The sequence below is a fragment of the Megalops cyprinoides genome, chromosome 4, assembly GCF_013368585.1.
Source record: "Megalops cyprinoides isolate fMegCyp1 chromosome 4, fMegCyp1.pri, whole genome shotgun sequence".
In the NCBI taxonomy this organism is placed as follows: domain Eukaryota; kingdom Metazoa; phylum Chordata; class Actinopteri; order Elopiformes; family Megalopidae; genus Megalops; species Megalops cyprinoides.
In genome coordinates this window covers 43772974-43793090 of record NC_050586.1, presented here as the reverse complement: position 1 = coordinate 43793090, position 20117 = coordinate 43772974, and the positions used below count along the sequence as shown (strand labels likewise).

At 41.0% G+C, this 20117-nt stretch overlaps 1 protein-coding gene across 1 annotated transcript; it reads left to right on the top strand.

The window, feature by feature from the left end:
• The first annotated feature begins 1193 nt into the window (after positions 1 to 1193).
• On the top strand, positions 1194 to 17790 carry LOC118777094 (asparagine--tRNA ligase, cytoplasmic-like). Its single transcript, XM_036527816.1, has 15 exons — positions 1194 to 1432; positions 2107 to 2189; positions 3249 to 3314; positions 3553 to 3645; positions 5265 to 5354; positions 5455 to 5533; positions 6557 to 6627; positions 7685 to 7771; positions 12478 to 12699; positions 13182 to 13381; positions 13672 to 13807; positions 15375 to 15488; positions 15693 to 15824; positions 16880 to 17011; positions 17482 to 17790. The coding sequence occupies exons 1-15, from the start codon at positions 1390 to 1392 to the stop codon at positions 17611 to 17613; spliced, it is 1680 nt and encodes a 559-aa protein (XP_036383709.1). The 5' UTR covers positions 1194 to 1389; the 3' UTR covers positions 17614 to 17790.
• The last annotated feature ends 2327 nt before the right edge of the window (positions 17791 to 20117 follow it).

The following is a 20117-nucleotide window of genomic DNA, read 5'->3' as shown; positions in this document are numbered from 1 at the left end:
GAGGAGGCTGAGGTCCTTCAGAGAGTGCAGGGCTCTCCTCAGGACCTTCTATGACACGGTGGTGGCCTCAGCCATCTTTTACGCCGTGGTCTGTTGGGGAGGGGGCTGTACGGACAGGGACATGAAGAGACTGGACAAGCTGATCAGGAGAGCAAGCTCTGTCCTGGACTCTCCACTGGACTCTGTGAAGGAGGTGGGTGAGAGGAAGATGCTATCCAAACTGGCATCCATCATGGACAACACCTCCCACCCCCTGCGCGAGTCTGGGATGGCCCTGAGCAGCTCCTTCAGTGAGAGACTGCTTCACCCACGGTGTAAGAAGGAGCACTACCGCAGGTCATTCATCCCAACTGTGGTCAGACTGTTTAATAATATCGTTGGGCAATAATCCCCATCACTCATTAAATCAATACTATGGTGTAGTTCTCAATTTTCTACTTTACTGATTATATATAGGTTGCACTCAGTGCTCATTTCTGCACTGTATTTTTTTTTTTTACTTTTAATGTACATATATTTACTATTTTATTGATTCTTGACTTCTTATATATATATATATATATATATATATATATATATATATATATATATATATTTCTTTGTATTTTTAACTTATTGCACACTGCCACTTTGCCTTTCTACCTCTGTCTTAATGCTGCTGTGACATGTGAATTTCCCCGCTGTGGGATCAATAAAGTTCTATCTCATCTTATCTTATCTTAATACAATTTTTTATGCATCCATATGTTTGCCATGGGATCAAAAATATATTTCTGAAATATCATTTAAATCTCCTGATGAAGATCCCTAAGAAACAAAACAATTGTCTGTGTTATGTACATGAAAAAGTAAAACCACTTGGGAGAATTAGAACAGTGCTGGGACTCTGTTTCTTTCTTCAGTTAGGCCCTACCTTTCAGTCTTGCACCTACCACTACTTTAAGGATGTGTGTTTGATTAGTCAGCCTTTGTATGGGCGTGCACAGTATTATTTCTACTTCTTTACAGAAATGTGCGATTTTCCAAGGATAGCCTATGGATGAAACAGTTAAAGGCAAATGCACCTTATCAGACTGGCGGTGATCTGTAGTTGCCGTGTACGTCATTGCTCCCGTCCCGCATGGGAGAAAAAATACACCAACCAAAACCCCATTTTACGACACGTCGTAAAGGCTTCCCGATTAAATGCGGGGCGGAATTCAGAAGGCGGAAGTACGGTGGCCTGCAACGTTGTGCATTAGCGTATACATGCTGGCCGGTGCGAAGACAGCTTGCTGGCACGATTAACGGAGCCGACACAATTGGGGCAGGGAAAATAAAAACATTTTAGCATAGTATTTTTATTGCAGAAGAACACAGTGAGGCGGTTAGCTGAATTACAGAGCAAACATGGCTGAAATAATAACCAAAAATGCAGAGGAGCTTTCAATCGGTAAGTGTCATTCTTTAGCTAGCCTAAGTAGTTAGCACATTGCGGCGTGTTGCATCATACTCTTTGAAACAGCGTGACGGGAGACTGCTCGCAAAATGATGCGTTTTGCCTCTACAATTACTAGATAATAATGTCTAAGTTGTTAAAGTAAGTCAGTCAGTCTGATATTTAATCTTTATCTGGTTATCTGAATTTTAGCTTTTAGCTTGCTGGTTGATGTACTGATGTATACACCTAAGCGAAGAAATAAGCTTGCTTGCTAGCGCTGTACAGTGCCGCACTGCTGCTATGCGACTGATGTGAAGATCATATCAGTTAAATTCACTTGGTAAGTGGAAAAACGTAGATAAACGTGTTACTTAAATGGCGAGCGTTCGCTAAATTAGCGAATTTTAACCAGGTGAGTAAGATAAAAAAGCTACCTTGCTAGCTAGCTAACCTGGTCCATGTGTGGACATATATGTTCATATGTAGGAAGGGTCATTGTGTGTCATCAGTCTGTGAATATTTGTGCAGACGTATGTACTTCGGTTGATTAAGAATACTTAACAATGCTTTCACATGAAATCATTACGTTTGGGTTGTGTAGTTCTATTAGATTTTTGTTCTGTGTTGCGGAAGATTCACAAGGGTGTAATGTCAGCGCCTGTGCTTTTCTCCTGTTCTTATTTTAGGGGAGTTGTATGTCTCTGATAAAGAGGGCAACGATGAAGACGCAGATGGGACAAAAGCAAAGCCTTTTAAAACCCCCTTAAAGGTATGTTTAGCTTGTTTAGAACCTAGGCCTCTATTCTCCGACATCTAGGTCTTAACTGTTTGTGTTATTAAGGTGTTAAGCTCTTATCTACATTTGTGTGCATTTCCTGAAGAAAATGCGATGTGTGGTTACCTTCTTGCGTTATTCCCGTACGCGCGAATTAGTGTGCATTGGAGTTGCCGTCTCCCTCTACCCACTCTGCGTCTGGCACTGGAGCCTGACACAGAGCAGTAACCTGACACCAGCTGTGTCTGATTGGCTCAGTTGCAACAATTTAAATATCAACTGTTATACTGGTCAGAGTGAGGGGATACCAAAGACCGAACAAAGGCTCATAACTCAAAAACCATTCATCACAGAACTGAAGACATGGTGAGAATCTGCGCAAGTTTCCCTCCAATTTGATGTATAATTTATGCCTGTATAGCCAGAATTCATGGAGATACAGCAGTTTAAAAAAAAATTCAAACACGAAAGTGAAATCACAAATTTGTGTGCATTAGAGTTCTCCCTCCCTCTCTCTCCCTCTGTCTGGCCTGAATGGAGCCTGAGACAGAGCAGTAACTTGACACCAGCTGACTCTGATTGACTCACTTGCAACAATTTACACAGCATTTCCCTACAGTCACAGGGACGACACAGGAGCCCTTGTTGCTTGTGGGCGTGTCTGGCTTGTGATTACTAGGTTACAGACCTACATCTGTTTCAGCAACATGTGTCACGCTGTCTTCATTGGTAGTCACTGTGTCGCATTAGTATTTGCATAAAATAGACCTCTAGTCTATTTTAGCCCCGCTTAGTTGGCTTAGCAATGGCCGTTTGTCTCTTGTTGCTGTAATCGCCAACTCTCATTGAAAATGAATGGCAGCCGGTCGCTTTGTCTCCCTCCTGTGTCGTCTGTGTGACTGTAGGGTTTGGCTTCGGGCAGCCACACTAATTACACAGCCCTTTCTTTCATGTCCTGTAACCATCAAACTGATGTATTGCATGTATAAAGCAGTAGTTGTTTCTCCAATTCATCAAAAATGCTTCAGTTGAACTGCTCATTGATTTTTCTAGGCGTTGATGTTTGTTGGAAGGGAACCATTTCCAACCATCTACGTGGACTCCCAGGTGGAGGGCGAGGTAAATAATCTTAAATAGCATGTTTTACTCCACACCAAAGAAATGTGTCATTTATTGTATCACCTCTGCTGAGGTAAACTATTGAGTTGTGAGTTGTTATTGAGGGGGAAAATATGTACCTCCTACAACATAGTCTCCCCTTCAAACCTCTAAAATTATTTTTTAAAAATTGAGTTTAACACTATTTTTAGGATTGCGTTGTTTCTGTTTGATTGGGATGTTAATTTGTCCTTGCCAGCGTTGGGCAGTGATCTCAAAGACTCAAATGAAGAATGTTCGGAAACTGTGGAACAGAGAACAGATGAAAAATGACGCCAAAATCAAGAAAGAGGTAATGTATATTTTGAGAAAGGTGAGACAGATTATTCTCACCTGTTTTTCCTTTGCAGGTACTTTTACTTTGCAGGTCTGTGTACTCAAACTTTAATCTATTCATGCAGCTGTAATTGTACTTAAAATTACAAATACCTTGCCTTCAGGGATTCAAACTGTCAACTAGGGGTGTGCAAAAATATCTTTTTTTCGATTTATATCATTTTTTTTTAATCGTTTTTAAAATTCGTCCGATTCAATATCGATCTGTAAAATTTATGGATCGATCTTTTAGGCTAATATGCATTTTTTTCCAGTTTTCTAGGTTTTTTTCCGCAATGGTTAAACATAGTCAGAGCATGACAGCCTAACTGTCGTATTAAAGGCAATTACTAGTCCCCCCCCAATTGGATGTCGCTCTCTCGTTTAACTTTTAACGTTTAACGACCTGTGAATGCATAGAGGAAAGCCTGTTACATCAATTTTTTTTTTACTGTGATGCGACCTCTCAGTGTTCACCGTGGCTAAACCTACGGTCACACGGACGACACAGGAGAGAGGCAAAGCAACCAGCTGTCATTCATTTTCAATGAGTTGGCGACTTACAGTGACAAGAGACAAGTGGCTGTTGCGAAGCCAACTAGGTGGAGCTAAAATAGACTAGATTCAAGGTCTGGTTTATGCAAATACTGAGCGATGTGACACAGCGACTACCAATGGGAGTGAAAGCAGCGTGACACACATTGCTGAAACAAATGATCCAACATTTTGGTTCCAGTCAACATGGAGGAGAAGCTTGTCATGGCAGTGTCGGGTTTCCCAATACTCTGCAATTTGTGTCTTGATACGTACAGAGATATAAATAAAAAAAAGCGTGGAGAAGGGTGTCAAAAATTGTGGAGATGCCTGGTATACATATTCATATATATGTACACTGCAGTCACAGCTTTTTAGCTTTAACTTTAATACAGTGCACAACCACTACCTAGCTACCCAACTGGCTAGCTAGCTAAACTGAACAGCAACACTTGCTCACGAATACAGTGTAATTTAGCGCAATTCAAGAGAATCGTAGCTGTTCATGTTTGTTTGCTTGGTAGCTAGCTAGCTAGCTAGTTGTTCATATCAGGCTAGTAAGAAAATTGCAAAGTTGCTACTGGCAGTCAACTACGTTTTGTACATCATTGTGACTGCCTTGCAAACCAGCTTTCCCTGAGCTAACTATTGCAAACACATTGCTGCTTCGTGTCATTAATAAGTAGGCAATGATACAGGTTGGTTTTATGGAACTATACTCATTTGTTCCTCAAATAAAAGATTTTGGTATACAAGCCTTTGGCCTTTTCTTTAGTGGTTTTCACAAGTTGTTTCCAGTGACTCTGCATTTGTAAATTTGTGTTCCCTTTTTAAACATTTCTCCAAATATGGAAAGCTGCTATATAGTATTTCATATCTCATTCCTATCAAATCGATATCAAATCAGAATCAAATCAAATCGCATTTAATCGAATTGTTAGCTTGTGAATCGGAATCGTATCAAATCAGGGCATCTGTGCCAATACCCAGCCCTATCATCAAGCCTCCAGTGCTAACTGCAGGTTATGTGCCTATGTAAGTTTGACTCTGTCTGACCTGCAGGCTGAAGATGCTGAAAGAAGAGAAAAAAACCTGGAAGAAGCGAGGAAGATCATCATTGAGAATGATCCCAGTCTTCCAGAGCCCGTAATGGTAATAACTTGAATCTTTTCTGTTCCCTCAGTGAGTAATGATTATTTTGGTGTGCGTTCTTGTGTTTGCACATGAAATAAGGTGATTCTTTTCATTCTAGGCCAAAATTTATCAGCTAGAGCCCTACCGTGAGCAAAGGGTGAAGGTATTTGGTTGGGTCCACAGGTTGCGCAGACAAGGTCAGATGCTCGCTAAACTTTGCACACTGTGTACGTTCACCTTAAAAATCCCTCCACCTTAAATTATATTTTATTTGATGCCCTACCGTGTTTTAAGTCAGGTACTCTGTAGACTACTAAATGTCTCATCTGCATCCTGTTGCAGTTTTGCTGCTATAAAAGTTGATTATATTGTTTTACATTTGTGGTGCTGGCAAAACAGTGCTGAAGGAAGATCTACTTCCTTCTGTGAAGCAGAGTTCTGTTTGATGTATAAGTATAAGATGACATGTCAAAATGCAGATGCTGCTGAAATATGCATCACAGATAAAGATGTTTTGCTCTTTGACACTGGATTACTAATGGCAGCTGCTCCCAACATGTTCTGTCTCAACATGACAGAGTGATGTTTGTCTTGTGGAAGTTATCATTCTACTTAATGGGCGTTGACATTTTCAGATTGTAAAAAATACTTTTTCTGTGAGTATTTACTTCTGGAAAGAGCTCAGTGTCATGTTGCTAAGGTTTTATTGTGTAGTAGCTGTTGCTGTTGTTTATGTTGATTTCATCAACTGCAGTTGATGTCAAGGATGTTTTTGTTGATGGATGTTTGCAAAAAGCCTTTTGCCTTTTGTAATCATTGTTGCCTCTGCCTCTACCTGCAAGTGATGCTACATTTTCTATGGTATTAGTTGTACATTTTCAGGTTATAGGCACTCAGGATATAGAGTATCACAAAAGGTAAAATTCACTGGTTAAGATTATTAGCATTTTGGGAATGATTATTGACCTTCTTGAAAGTGATGGAACCCCTTCAAGTCTACATGCAGAGAGACTCAAGAGGACAGAATGTGTGGAAGCAGTGTCATTTTGCATTGCTTTTGGGTGAGACTGAACAGGAAGTAATTTTTTTCTGTTATGGTGACTCATAGACATTTCCTTGGTGCATTGTTTCACAATGAACAAAAGCATCTAGATTGCATGAAAGATGCAGTGTTTTAGCTGTATTTTGACTTTTGACAATGTTATGACTTGTCCTCACAGGAAAGAATTTGATGTTCATAGTCCTTAGAGATGGGACTGGCTTCCTTCAGTGTGTCCTCTCTGACCAGCTGGTATGTCATTTAAATCCCTTTCAGTAACCCTAAACTACCTCCACACCACTTTCCAAAATAGTACATCTGGGAATTTCAGAGTCGGGGTTAAGAGCTAAGCTGTCAGTGTCGTGATCAGATTATTTTATACAAATATATTACACCCCTGGAACTGAAGTAAGTGGAAATAAGCCAAGTCATTTACTGTGGTTAATGGTTGTGCCAATCCAGCATTCTGTGCCCCTGGAAATACTGCTGTCTGTATGTGGAAATACCTATGAAAAAATAATCTCATGCCTCTACCCAAACACACACATATGCACACAAATGGATGAGAGTTAATGGGAACAACTGCTGTTGTCTGTCTGATGCTTTTGTCAACACAAAGCAAATAGCTAGCAAGCTATACATGTGTCTCTGTGGTTATTAAAGGAAATGTGTCAAGTTTATTTGTTACATTTCATTGGGTAGTAAAGTATTCATTTTACTACTCAGCAGTCCAGTCAGTCAGCTCATTCACTGTGTTTTACAATTAAATGAAACTTTAGCTGGTTGGGTGGCTAGGTACATGGTAGAAATGATCACCTTCACTAAAGCCCCTTTCAGACATGCACTGAAGGCCAGAACTTATCTAGCCATTATCCGGAGGAGCTGTATGTGAGAACGCAAATGTCCGAATCACTCTACCCAGGCGCCACCCCTCGCCTAAACTAAACAGAGTATTTCCAGTAGGTGAGAACACATCTGACATGGAAAATCTCCTGTTGTGTGCTACATGAGTGAAAGGGAAACTCTCGACAATGTCCGGACCTGATTCTGCGGAGTTCATATGTGAAAACGGCTTTAGCTTGCAAGCTACAGAATGGAATTATGAACCCAATTCAAATTGTAAACTTGTAACCTGTTTTGTATAAAACAAGTTTTCACTAAAATGTAATATTGTTGGTTAAGTACTGCTTTGTCAAAGTGTGTCTTGCCAGCACTTTTCCCAAAAGCCTACCTTTTAAAATAGATACCTCTAAAAAAATGTGAAAGTTGTGGTGTACCTGATTGTGTATCTTGATTTGTTACTTTCCAGTGTCAGTGCTACAATGCCCTTGTCCTAGCTACTGAAAGCACTGTAGGTCTGTATGGAACTCTGAAGCCTGTGCCCGAAGGAAAGCAGGTAACACTTGTTTTTCTCTTTTCGTTCTGTGGGCAGTTTGACTTGACTCGGTTTATATAGATGAATAATGAATAGGAATAGTTCATAAATGACAGTAGTGTTGTATAATTGTTCCTTGCAAGTATTGTCATTGTTATAACACAGTGAGAGATACTATACTATATTGTATTTCATGCATACTGATCCATGTAGACCTGGCATTTTGTACCACAATAAATTATGTCTGTAATGGTGAAGCTGCAATGTATTTAAGGGGGGGGGGGGGCTTTCTGACTATTTCTAATCATAGTGTGCACTTGCCTAGGGATTGCAGTTGCAAATTGGCTTGATAGCTAAATCTGGTGCAGCTAATATGTTGCTAATATGTTAAAAGAATCACATCAGTCAGCCATGGCTCTGTGCGGGCCAGTCAAGTTCTTCCACACAAACTCATCAAACCATGTTTTTATAGTCCTTGCTTTGTGCACTGGGGCACAGTCATGTTGGAATAAAAAAGGGCCTTCCCAAAACTGTTGCCACAAAGTTGGAAGCATAGCATTGTCAAACCTTAAAAAACAGGTGTGGCCAAATACTTTTGTCCATATAGTGTATATTAGGGATGTGAATTTTAAGAAGTGTCCTTAATCGAATGTTGTTAACCTTATCAAATAATAATCGATTAATTGTCTGGTTTTTTTCTTAGCCCACCCAATACCGTTTAGTAGGCTAGGCGTAAATTCTACGATCGTTGAAGTTTATTGTACTCTAGGCTATTATAAAAGCTATAGTTACCTTGTATATATACATAACACAAATGCACGTTATATTCCTCAGTTAAATGTTTATTGTAAATCAGAAATATAGGACATTCTTGTATAGCATATCAAAAAATGTTGTGTAGGCCTAGGTTTTGTTTTCCTATTAAGGCCAACAGGAAAAAGGAGGAAAAAACTAAAACAACTTTCGTTTGTCTCAAGTGAACCGATAGCCTAACATTATCCCTCTTGAACGATATAGATGACAGTACCCTAAACTAAGCCTTCTGAACTAAAGACACTTCAGAGTCTGATCTCCTATGCTCACAGAGACCTAAATAACCTAAAACCGAAGTATTTTTATTCAGGAAGATCAGCATATCTACGTGGTCAGGGGTGAGTCTTGTGCGCGGTCTGTTCACAGTAAGGCCAGCTGCTGAGAATATGTAACTTATTTGTTATGGTATGTAGCGCGTGTGTTACCTTATATGGTTCCGTTATGTTTTCATTTGCGTTATTAGGTTTCTCATAGATGTCAGTTAGCATTTGCTATATTTTTAGAGTTAAATCGCTGTTTCCTCAAAGGTAAAATTAGCTAGAATTTCTCCAATCTAGTGTTCTAATGGCACCAGTTTTAGCAAATGTGCTAAACAGCTAATCACACCAGTGTATGCGCGAAAGGGTTAAAACGAAATTTGCCATTCAGCACATCTGCGTTTGCCACACCTGTCAGTAATTCAGCCAGGTAAATATCCGCGCTGGAATTACGGAAAGAAATTGTGGTCAAATTTGATAATGTGATTAATTTGCGTTAAAAAATTAACACGTTAAAGTTTCCAGATTATTTGTGATTGAGCGTTAACGCGTTAACGTTGACAGCCCTAATTACAAGAGGAAACGGTTCTAATTTTCTGGAAGTTTAAATCAATTAATTGTTTAATTAAATCTTAATCGATTAAATTATTAAGTTAATTGATAGTCGATTAATTAACAGCCTATATATATATATATATATATATATATATATATATATATATATATATATATATGTGTGTGTATATATATATGTATATATAATAAAATATAAATATATATATAGATATATATAGAGTGAGAGAGAGAGAGGCTGCATAATTTAAAAATGGTCTCACTCTCCTCCAGAAGCAGAGAGAAGATTAGCAGCACGCAACCAGCATCCTCACAGGGTGAGAAACCTAGCTAGGGGGGTCGGTCGAAACCAATAGGCCCTCTGTTCAAGTCCCAAATCACAAGCTGGGCAATCACGGCCTGTCTTATTTCCCATCGCATTCTCTCTTTATGGAGCTGCGATATTTATTTTGAATGAGCAGAGACACAATAAAGTTACAGAAAACGTTATTCGCTGTCCAGTGTCTTTGTGTAAGTGTACAGACACAAAAATTACGCCCTCTGTTTGAGTCCCAAAGCAGGAACTAGACGATTGCCTCTTGTTTCATTTCCTATCATATTCTCTCTTTATGCAGCCGCGTTGTTTAAAAATGGTCTCACACCCCTCCAGAAGCAGAGAAAAGCTTAGCAGCACACAGCTAGCATCTTCCTAGAGTGAGAAACTTAGCTATATGTTTTACCCCTCCTCACATCACTGGTGCTTTACAAGCATTCCAAATAGCAATTTTATGATCTGTTTCTGATACTTCGAAATACTTCCATACAGCTGACATGTTGAAGCTTGTTGCTGGCGCTCATAATAAACATTTAGCGTCATCGCATAGTTAAGGCGTCACCTTATCGGCCAGGCGCATCGGCAGAAATGTTCATATCTGCCGATGCCGATAATTAACTTCTTAAGTTTTTATCGGCCGATACCAGTGTTGTGCCGATATAATCGTGCATCCCTAATTTACAAACCAGGGAGATCAGAGCTACTGGAAAGCTTTCCCCAGGAACAGAAAATACTGGATCAATATGGCTAGGACCTGGATTCACATTTCAAAAATTGTAACTTTAATGTTAGTGCAAAAATCAAGTTGTATAAAAATGAGAAGCAACCTAGCTAAATAAGCCAGATTTGCCACTAGCTGGCTGCTATTGGATGAATTAGGAAGTGTGTTGTGGTGATCCAGCAACAGGATTCAAGTGAGCTGACAGGTCAACTGTTAGGTAACTTCACCTGACTAGGTAGTTATATTGGTAGGTTGATTTTAACATTTCCAGCCTTTGAGTTATTCACAATATAACAGATATAGCTGGGTACAATATTTAAACTCAGTACTATAATTTTGTGGTCTCATTTTAATTATCCAGGTGACAATTTAAAGTAATTTATAATGTAGCAGACTAATTTCTTTGGTCTCATGACGATATTTATTTTATCAAGAAAGTTTATAGTAAATTCTGCCTCCCTTCTTGTATGACAATTAAATATTTGATGACCATTGAAAATGAGTATGTGGATCCATTTTATAAAAGCAATAAAACACCTGAGAGTGTGTGTTGTGATTATTGGCACTTAGTGATGCCCACTAGCAGCCACATCACTGTTATGCTAACAACACACCCTTGTGTATTATTGTTTTAAGAATAAGAATAAGAAATACTTTATTAATCCCGAAGGAAATTTGAGTGTCACAACTGCACCGTCCGGCACACATCAAAAACAACAAAAGAATAAAGAGAATAGAATAAAATAAAATTTGCTTCACAATAGACAGTTACTTCAAAATATTATAAAAATATGTAATATTTTTAAGATAAAATGAATGCGTAATAAACAGTGTCTCTTTCCATTTTTTTGAATCATCATTTTTTTCATTGTCTTCATGATATTGGCACTGTGTAGTCTGCAGTGCTATAGTGCAGGGACTGTTTTCATCCCAGACTGCCCAAACGCAGTCATAGGTGCATGTCTGGGTCACCTGGGTATCGCTTTAACATGTTTTTGATTGTAAAGGCACCATAGTACTTTTGAGTGTTGTATTAAATGTGTGTGAACCCAAACCCCTCCTTATATTACAGGTGAGACATTGTTTATGTTAAATCAGACAGGAGATATGAGGCTATGCTGTGGAATGTCATTTGTCCCAAAAAGTACATTTTTCTGCCGGTACTTCTGCCCTTAGTATGACAATTTTATATTGTCACCGATACGCTTTCAGCCACAGTGTCATTGATGCAAATTATCCTTCAGGCTTTTCAGAAAAGGTTCTAACCAGTTAACATATTAATCTTTGTGGCTTAGTTTGAAAATTCTTGATTAGCTATAATGATATTTCAACCAATGGTGATAAATTTCATCCTTATAATTAAGTACAAGTGCAGTAAAATTGCATTGTAATAGGCATTTGGGGTAAACTTCCCCCCCCCCCCATGCCCCCATGTTTTTTTGCTGCCTATGGTTGCTAGCTACACATGTGATATAGTCACTGATGCGCATGTAGGTATGGAGGGAGAGCTGTGAGACAGAAGTCACTTTGTTTTCAGTTCAGATAAAAAAATATATAAAGGGAAGCTCGGACCCATTGTTCCTATTGGTCAGTTTGTGTTCTAGGCCTGACCGTAGTCCCTGATATTCCATGGGTGAATGGAATCTGAAAAAGTCATGATAAGATTTTGTTTGCTATATCACCCAGTTCTAGTTTGATTGGACATACATTCCGTCACAATGGAATTGCTACATTTTCAGCTCAAATCTTAAACTCAGGTAGCTTGTTATGATTTTTGCATTTTCAGTTTTATGAAAGTTATTATTATTATTATTATTATTATTATTACTATGATTATTTACCTTGATCCCAAGTACCCCCATAACATTGTGTGAAGGTCCTTTTAGGGTACTTTTAACTGTGTTGTAGAGGGTTATGGGCATACACTTGCAAGGTGGATATGTGACCTACCTTAACTGTAGCAGTTCCCAATAACACAATATTTAGTAAGAGGTGGCTGTATTGGTGATTGGTCATTGGTGGATATGCTGTTGCCCTCTCTCTCTTTCAGGCTCCTGGGGGTCACGAGCTGCACTGTGACTACTGGGAACTGGTGGGTCTGGCGCCAGCAGGTGGCGCCGACAACCTGCTGAACGAGGAGTCAGACGTGGATGTGCAGCTGAACAACCGGCACATGATGATTCGTGGGGAGAATGTTTCCAAGATCCTGAGAGTGCGCTCCATCGTCACCCAGTGCTTCAGGGACCACTTCTTCAGCCGCGGATACTATGAGGTGAGGAAGACCCTTACATTTCCCAGTACTGAGATTTCTCTTTCTCATCTGTGGGCCTTATTCATTTTTTTAGGACAGGGATAGTTAAACTATTTATCAGCCATGAAAGTGAACTTCAGTCACATTCACGCACACTGGTGAAATGTTTAAATCTATTTAACATGACAGTTGAACATCTGGACTTTTTGTTTCATAGTTAGCTTCATACAAAATAGTTTTAATATCCCCCCCCTTTGAATTTACTTTTGTAAACTGTTTTTGTTATGGACAGTGCAGTGAAGGGTCCCAAGGTAGATTGAAGGTGAATAATAATTAGATGGAAAAACTGGTCGAACAGAAAACCTAAGTTCAAGCATAGTTTAACTTATCTTCATTCTGTGAGGGACTCTATAAATCATGGCACCTCAGTATTGTGTTACAAGGAATGCCTTCATCAATGTTGAAATGGTACTTTGAAGCAGTAAGAGTTTGTATCTCCCCAGATCACTCCACCCACGTTGGTGCAGACTCAGGTTGAGGGGGGCTCCACCCTGTTCAACCTCAACTACTTTGGGGAGCAGGCATACCTCACGCAGTCATCCCAGCTCTACCTGGAGACCTGCATTCCAGCCCTGGGCGACACCTTCTGCATTGCCCAGTCCTACCGAGCCGAGCAGTCCCGCACCCGCAGACACCTGTCCGAGTGAGTACCGCTGTAAGGGACAAAGCGCTCTGGGATATGTAGTTAACCAGCGCTTTCTCATGTAAAAGCACAGCTTTGAATGTGGAGCCAGACTGGGGGTTGGGGGGCATAGGTTTAAATCAGAATTGGGCATACAGAGGTTTGACTTCATAGTCCATGTGTGATGGATGTATTGCCTTTTCTGAGGTAATTCGTCCAGCAGCCTTATTTCATTTGCCTGTGATGTGCCCCTCTTTTTATGGGAGAGGGAGGAAGTGTGCTTGGACATTGTGACCTCCTGATCTCCTCAGGTATACTCACATTGAGGCGGAGTGCCCCTTCATGACGTACGAGGACCTACTGAGCCGGCTGGAAGACCTGGTCTGTGATGTGGTGGACAGAGTCCTAAAGTCACCGGCCGCCCCCCTGCTCTACGACCTCAACCCTGTACGTGCTTGGCTTAGCTGCCCTTTCGTCTCCACAAGGCTGTAATTTGAATTCTCAAACCTCTAATGATTTCAGGAGGATCTAACAGTTTGTCAGCACGAGTGTTGCAACAAAAGTGACACAATTAATGGGTCAGACTTGTAACTAGATTTTTGTGCATTTGAAGAAAATACGATGTGTGGTTGCCTGTATGCATTATTGATCATACGCACTATTCAAGTTGCTATTCGGTGCCATCTCCCTCCCCTCTCTGTGTCAGGAACGGTTAGAGATAACTTAGAGCTGAGACTGAACTGCGGCTATTTTGGCTCATAATTCAAAAACTGTTCATCACACCACTGAATCAAAGACATTGTGAGAATCTGCACAAGTGTACCTCTATCAAAAGTGAAATACTGCTGCTTTTCAGGCCTATACATTTGAATGTGGGTAAAAGTGTTTTTTTTTTTTTTAAACCGTCATCACTAAACCGAAGACATGGTTACAGTCTGCAGAAGTTACCCTGTGTTTTGATGTATAATTTATGTGTGTAGAGCCAGAATTAAGAGATACAGCTGTTTAAAAAATGTATTTTCAAACGCCTGCCTGCAAGTGAGTGTCAAACCGATTGTCTTGCTGCTCAGCTAAACCCTTACAGCCAGCATCAGTTGAGCTAAAGGCAATTTGCCCCTTGTTCTATTGGAAACAACGCTATGTAATCAAGTCTCAGGGAATGACGTAACCGCTGAAACTGCTCGGCTGACTGCTACCCTACTGGCCTTGCACAGGGCTCACACGAGCTACTCTTTTCAGCTCTGGTATGAAATGCATGTAGAGCCAGTATTCGCGGATATATGGCAGTTTTAAAATATGTTTTTCTAATTCGGAATTGAAATCGGGAGGTATTGTGCATTGGGCTTGCCGTCTCCTTCTCACCCTCCCTTCAAATGCATTCTGTCTCTACAATTTACAATTTGGCATTTTACAGACACTTTTAAACCAAAGCGACGTACAATTAACAGTGGAGCCTGACGCAGAGCAGTAAGTTCTCAGTAAGCACGTCTCTTTGATTGGCTCTGTTGCAACAATTTAACTATAGTTAATCTCACTAGAGCGAGGGGCTACCAAACACTGAACAAAGGCTCATAATTCAAAAACCGTTCATCACAACACTGAACCGAATCTGCACAAGTGTAGCTCTGTTTTGATGTATAGTGCGTGTAGAGCCAGTATTCTTAGAGATACAGCAGTTTAAAAAGTTTATAGCAGAAGGCCAAAGGCCCGCACTCTAAAATCCCATCTTTTCGAATGCGGTAAAATTAGAGCCAAAGCGGTCGATTTGGTGTTGGTTTGGTGTAGAGTGAATGGTTTAGGAACAGTTAGAGCTGTAATAATAACAATAATAAAAATAATAATAAGGGACGCAAGAACAGTAATCTGCTTGCCCTTCAGGCAACCACGCTAATAATTGGAAATATACTGGGAAATGGTTTGTGCACACCAGGAAGTGCTGATTTGTGTGTGTGTTTCTGCTAAGCATGTTTCAATGTAAAATGGTTATCTTTCCTGTCTTTCCCTTTAAACACAGGACTTCAAGCCCCCTAAAAGGCCCTTCAAGAGGATGAACTACACGGATGCCATTGAGTGGCTGAAAGATCATGACATCAAGAAGGATGATGGCACCTACTATGAGTTTGGAGAGGCATGACAACTTTTCTCTTTTCGAAATTAAACTCTGGTCAAATCCCACATGAGCCTGGGCATAACACATACAGCGTAACATTGCAGTGGGGATAAAAGGCTTTTCCAACCAACATTTATTGCCCCTCGTACCACCACCTCGCACCTTGTAAGAACTCTGGAGAAATTGGCAAAGTGTAAGCGTGTTTGTGCCTGTGTTTTGCAGGATATCCCAGAGGCGCCAGAGAGGCTGATGACTGACACCATTAACGAGACCATCCTGCTCTGCCGTTTCCCTGCCGAGATCAAATCCTTCTACATGCAGCGCTGCCCAGAGGACCGCCGCCTTACCGAATCGGTCAGGCCCCCCTTCCTCCCAGCGCTTTCAAAAACAAGTTAGCTAAGGGTGGTTCATTGCTATTAGACTGAACAAATTCATGACTGTTAGACTGAAGAAGTTTGGGCTAGAACTGATGAACTGTCCCTAATGAACTTAATGAATGCAGCATTAAGCACAGATGTCATGTAAATCAATGAAAAATGTGCGAGATGGACAGTCGCCACCTGCTTAAACAGCAACTTACGTCATGTACATCGATCTGGTACAAAACGGGCAGAGGTGGAAAACCCCGGCTTCAGAAAGTAAAAGTCCTGCCACGTATTTGTTCCATCCATGCACTACACCAGCTGAATTTAATTAGCACAACTCTTCAGCCAGTTAGAGGAGCTAATTAGTGAAATCACGTTGTTTAGTGAATGGCTACAACAAATACGTGGCAGGATTTTTACTTTCTGAAGCTGGAGTTTTCCACCTCCGAAAACGGGCAACAGAAAAATCAAATTTAAATGCTGTGGATTTTTGATAGAAGACCAACAAAGCAGACTTGTTCAGAGGATGAAGTAAAGCTACTCTATAGCTTGCCTGTTGTGTAACTCTTCCAGGAACACAAATACCCAAGTAACAGGGAAGAAAAAAGTATTCTGCACTTTACCCAAATAGACCTTTTTTGGCAATGATTCTTTTTTAAATTTTGCTGCAGATAACAGGTCATTGTTGGACAGCAAAATTAAATCATTTGCAATGGGGAAATTATCTGTGAAATTCTTTAATTGTGAAGCAAATACATTGCTGCACAAAAAGTGTCCTTACTAGGGAGGGAATAAGGGGACTTCTATGACTTCATTTGAGCTAGAGTAAATGACGGAGTGCATCTGCTGTATTAAATACATGCGCCGATGTATAATTCTATATTAGCTTAATGCAGTCAATTACAGATAGTTACTAATGTTCCACAATAGAACTGGCCTGAAATGGCAAGCTTCATACAAGCTTACACCTTTCATCTCTGTATTGATTTAGCCAATCAGCCTTCATCTGTGTAAATAACTGTAAACCATTACACTTGTGGACAGGTGGATGTACTGATGCCCAACGTTGGTGAGATTGTCGGGGGATCAATGCGTATCTGGGATGCTGATGAATTGCTGGAAGGATACAAGAGGGAAGGCATTGATCCAACTCCATACTACTGGTATACAGATCAGGTATGCATTTAACGGGTGACACGTTTCAGACCTGTGGAAGAAGCAGTGAGGCTTGGTTGAAGCAGAGCTGGACTTGTATCCTAAGTCCCAGGCAAGCCACTGCCATTCAGGCCTTATGCACAGCACTTAACCTGAACTGCTCCAGTAAATATCCAGTTCTGTTACGTGAACTGTATGTAAAATAATGCACAAACAATAATGTAGTTGTTGTGATTTGTACGTGTCTACCTTGATGGCCTTGTTTTGTCTCCTTGGCACAGTTAACCACTGATATTATGAAAACTTCTGCAATCAGAGTGGCCTGAACTAAGAGTAGTCGGGATTGTATGTTTAAACCAAGCCAAACTCTGCATGTTAAAACCATTTTATTGAGTTTGAGACTAAACATATGCTAAGAGGAGCTTCTACAGCAGGACTGAATGTGAATGCAGTCGGAAACACACGTTTGTCCCCGGTTTTTTCCCTCCTAGCGGAAGTATGGGACGTGCCCACACGGGGGGTACGGCCTGGGCCTGGAACGCTTTCTGACCTGGCTCCTGAACAGGCACCACATCCGGGACGTGTGCCTGTACCCCCGCTTCATCCAGCGCTGCCGCCCCTGAGCCCCCAGACTCGCCACGCATCTCTGATAAAATCGTATGCTCCTAGCTCAACAAATGCACTTGCTAGATTGTCACACAGGACACCTGGTGTGAAAAATGTAATCGTAACCAATGTTACAATTCCAAATCTGTGTCTGTTCTGTAAAACATTCTGCTAATAAATCCACAGCACTATATCCCACACCCTTACTGCTGTGCTTGGATTCATTTTGGGGCTAATGAGAAGGGAAATGGGTGTCTCCACTGTTAGAATCTATGGAGAGTAAAATGTAGTCACATCTCAGTCAGTTTAAGGAGGTGAAGTTGGGTCAGAGGGAGCACTTGAGCAGACAAATGAGCAAAAAATATATGAGGAATGCCTTTGTGTGTCATGGTTGGTGATTTCTTACCTTGACCACTCATTATCCGGTTGTTCAGATGTCAAGAGTTTTGTCAGATGACCATACAGTCAGATGGCTGACTTTTCTGTGTTTTACTGCTTTGCATTTCCCCACCTCCTACATCCATCAGCTTAATGGCTCCTGACAAATGGGTTTGTTATTAGCTACCACCTCCAAGAACGGCATGTCTGTGGTGCTTTCAAACTTGTGGCGTCCTTTAAATATTTGTTAGTACTACAAAAGTGTACATTATGGGCACATGAATATTCACACACATTGAAGGAAGTGTACTCTGTTAAATTGATAGCCAGTTCTATTTGTGGGTTATCTCCACTATATATAAATGAATTGTGCAAATATATTGAGCCCTTACGTTGAACATGTGTAAAGCTGTTGACGCATGAAGAGCCAGGTAGTGACAACTGTAACAAGTTTGGTGAGTAAGAACACAAGGAGGAGGCTGAGCGCCAGAGGGAAAGCATCAAAATGCAAACAAATAGGCACATGGCAAATGCAACAAAAGGAAACAGAAGTTAGGGGCAATCAGTCTGAAACTGAGGGGGCAGTTTCACCCCTTAACAGGGTTCAGGAGAAGGTTGCTGTTGCAGTAGTGTGTTGGTCTGAACACAGGAGTCAGGTTTCTGGTTCAGAGCTTTATTGAGGGATTGCAGGTATGCATAGTTGACAGTGTGTGGGAGAATACATCTCAGAATGATTGTGTATGTGTGTGTGATCCACCTTGCATAGTGTTTGTGAGTGTGAGAGAGACTCCATGTCAGAGTGTTTGTGTGCGTGATTTCATAGGCATCACAACAATCTGTCCCCAAGAGTTTGGTGTCCCTAGTTCTTCACCCCACAGGTACTGATGCAGCACTGAGGTGGGGGAGGTCACCACAACTTTTACATTGTCCAAACTCCTTGGCCCTGTTGGGGTTCCTATTGGTGGCCAAAGGATACGGACAGGTCAGAGGGCAAATGACCTGGGGACTGTCCTTGCGGGTGTGGCTGTGCCTCAGGTTACCTGTGGGGGTGCTGCTGAGGGGAGCAGCAGGAGGGGATTGGGCAGGTTTCACCTGGTTGGTAAACAAAGGGTCTGTGAGAGGTAGGGTGGTGTGTACAAACAGATTGGCAAAGGGATGGACAAAGGGATGTGGCCCTTTTTAACACAGTCAGTCTGCTGGAGTTTGAGAGGCCTTGTAAGGTGGCAACCAGGTGAGTGGTGCAGGCCTTGCAGGCAAGAGCGAGCAGGGCTATGAGAGCTCTCCCTTCTAAACTTTCTACAAGTGGATGACACCTACCTTTTCTGTTTTATGAGTAATCCATTTAAAAATTTACTTTCTGTACAGATTCTTACACTTAGTGTAAGGGCTACCTGTTGAATTGTATAGTGGTGTTTTTGACATTGAGCAGTTCTGTGGACTAGGCCCCTGTCTGGTGCAGCTGTGTCCATCATGGCAGCTGCTTAAGCTGAACCTGTATTCCTTGGAGGTTTATACAGAATTGTGAGGGTTTCATTTTGGAAAGGCAGATACAGCATCGGCATCACTCAGCGTTGGCACAGCTGATTAATTACATGCTACAGCACCCAATAATTCAGTGCTAGGGGAGAAAATTTGTCTCCTCTCATGATATAACATCCTGTCAATGGTGAAACCCCTAAGTGATAAAACATCCCAACATGGCTTTTTCCTTCATTATAACCTCAATAGGAAACTACCTCTAGAAATATTTTTCTTATCGCCATAAAAAATGTTTTTGACACTGTGATATGTATTGCTATGAATTGTCAACAATAAATTATTTTATTAATAATTGTTAATGAAAAACTTTTGTGCACATGGATATGTTGAATGTGTCTCTGCATTTGCCTCATATGTTTTTATGTGTCCATGTGTGTCCTTGTGTGTCCACGTCCATATACGTGTTCTCCAAGGCAGACACATTGATGCTGATGGGTGACTGAATCTCTGTTGCTGTTTACATTGTTGGGGAAGAGGGGAGGGAGGGACTGGGGGGTGGGGGTACTGAGGGAGAAGGAGTTCCACCTGCAAGCTGGTGTCTTGTCTGTGGAGCCCTGACCAGCATGCTGGCCCCAGGACCCTCTCACTGAGGGACACCACACAA

Bases quoted from the DNA above. Each gene is read 5' to 3' on its own strand.
- LOC118777094 (XM_036527816.1), top strand. From the start codon at position 1,390: ATGGCTGAAATAATAACCAAAAATGCAGAGGAGCTTTCAATCG. The intron at 6,628-7,684 runs GTATGTCATTTA...GTTACTTTCCAG, and splicing joins GTGTCCTCTCTGACCAGCTG to TGTCAGTGCTACAATGCCCT. The intron at 17,012-17,481 runs GTATGCATTTAA...TTTCCCTCCTAG, and splicing joins ACTACTGGTATACAGATCAG to CGGAAGTATGGGACGTGCCC.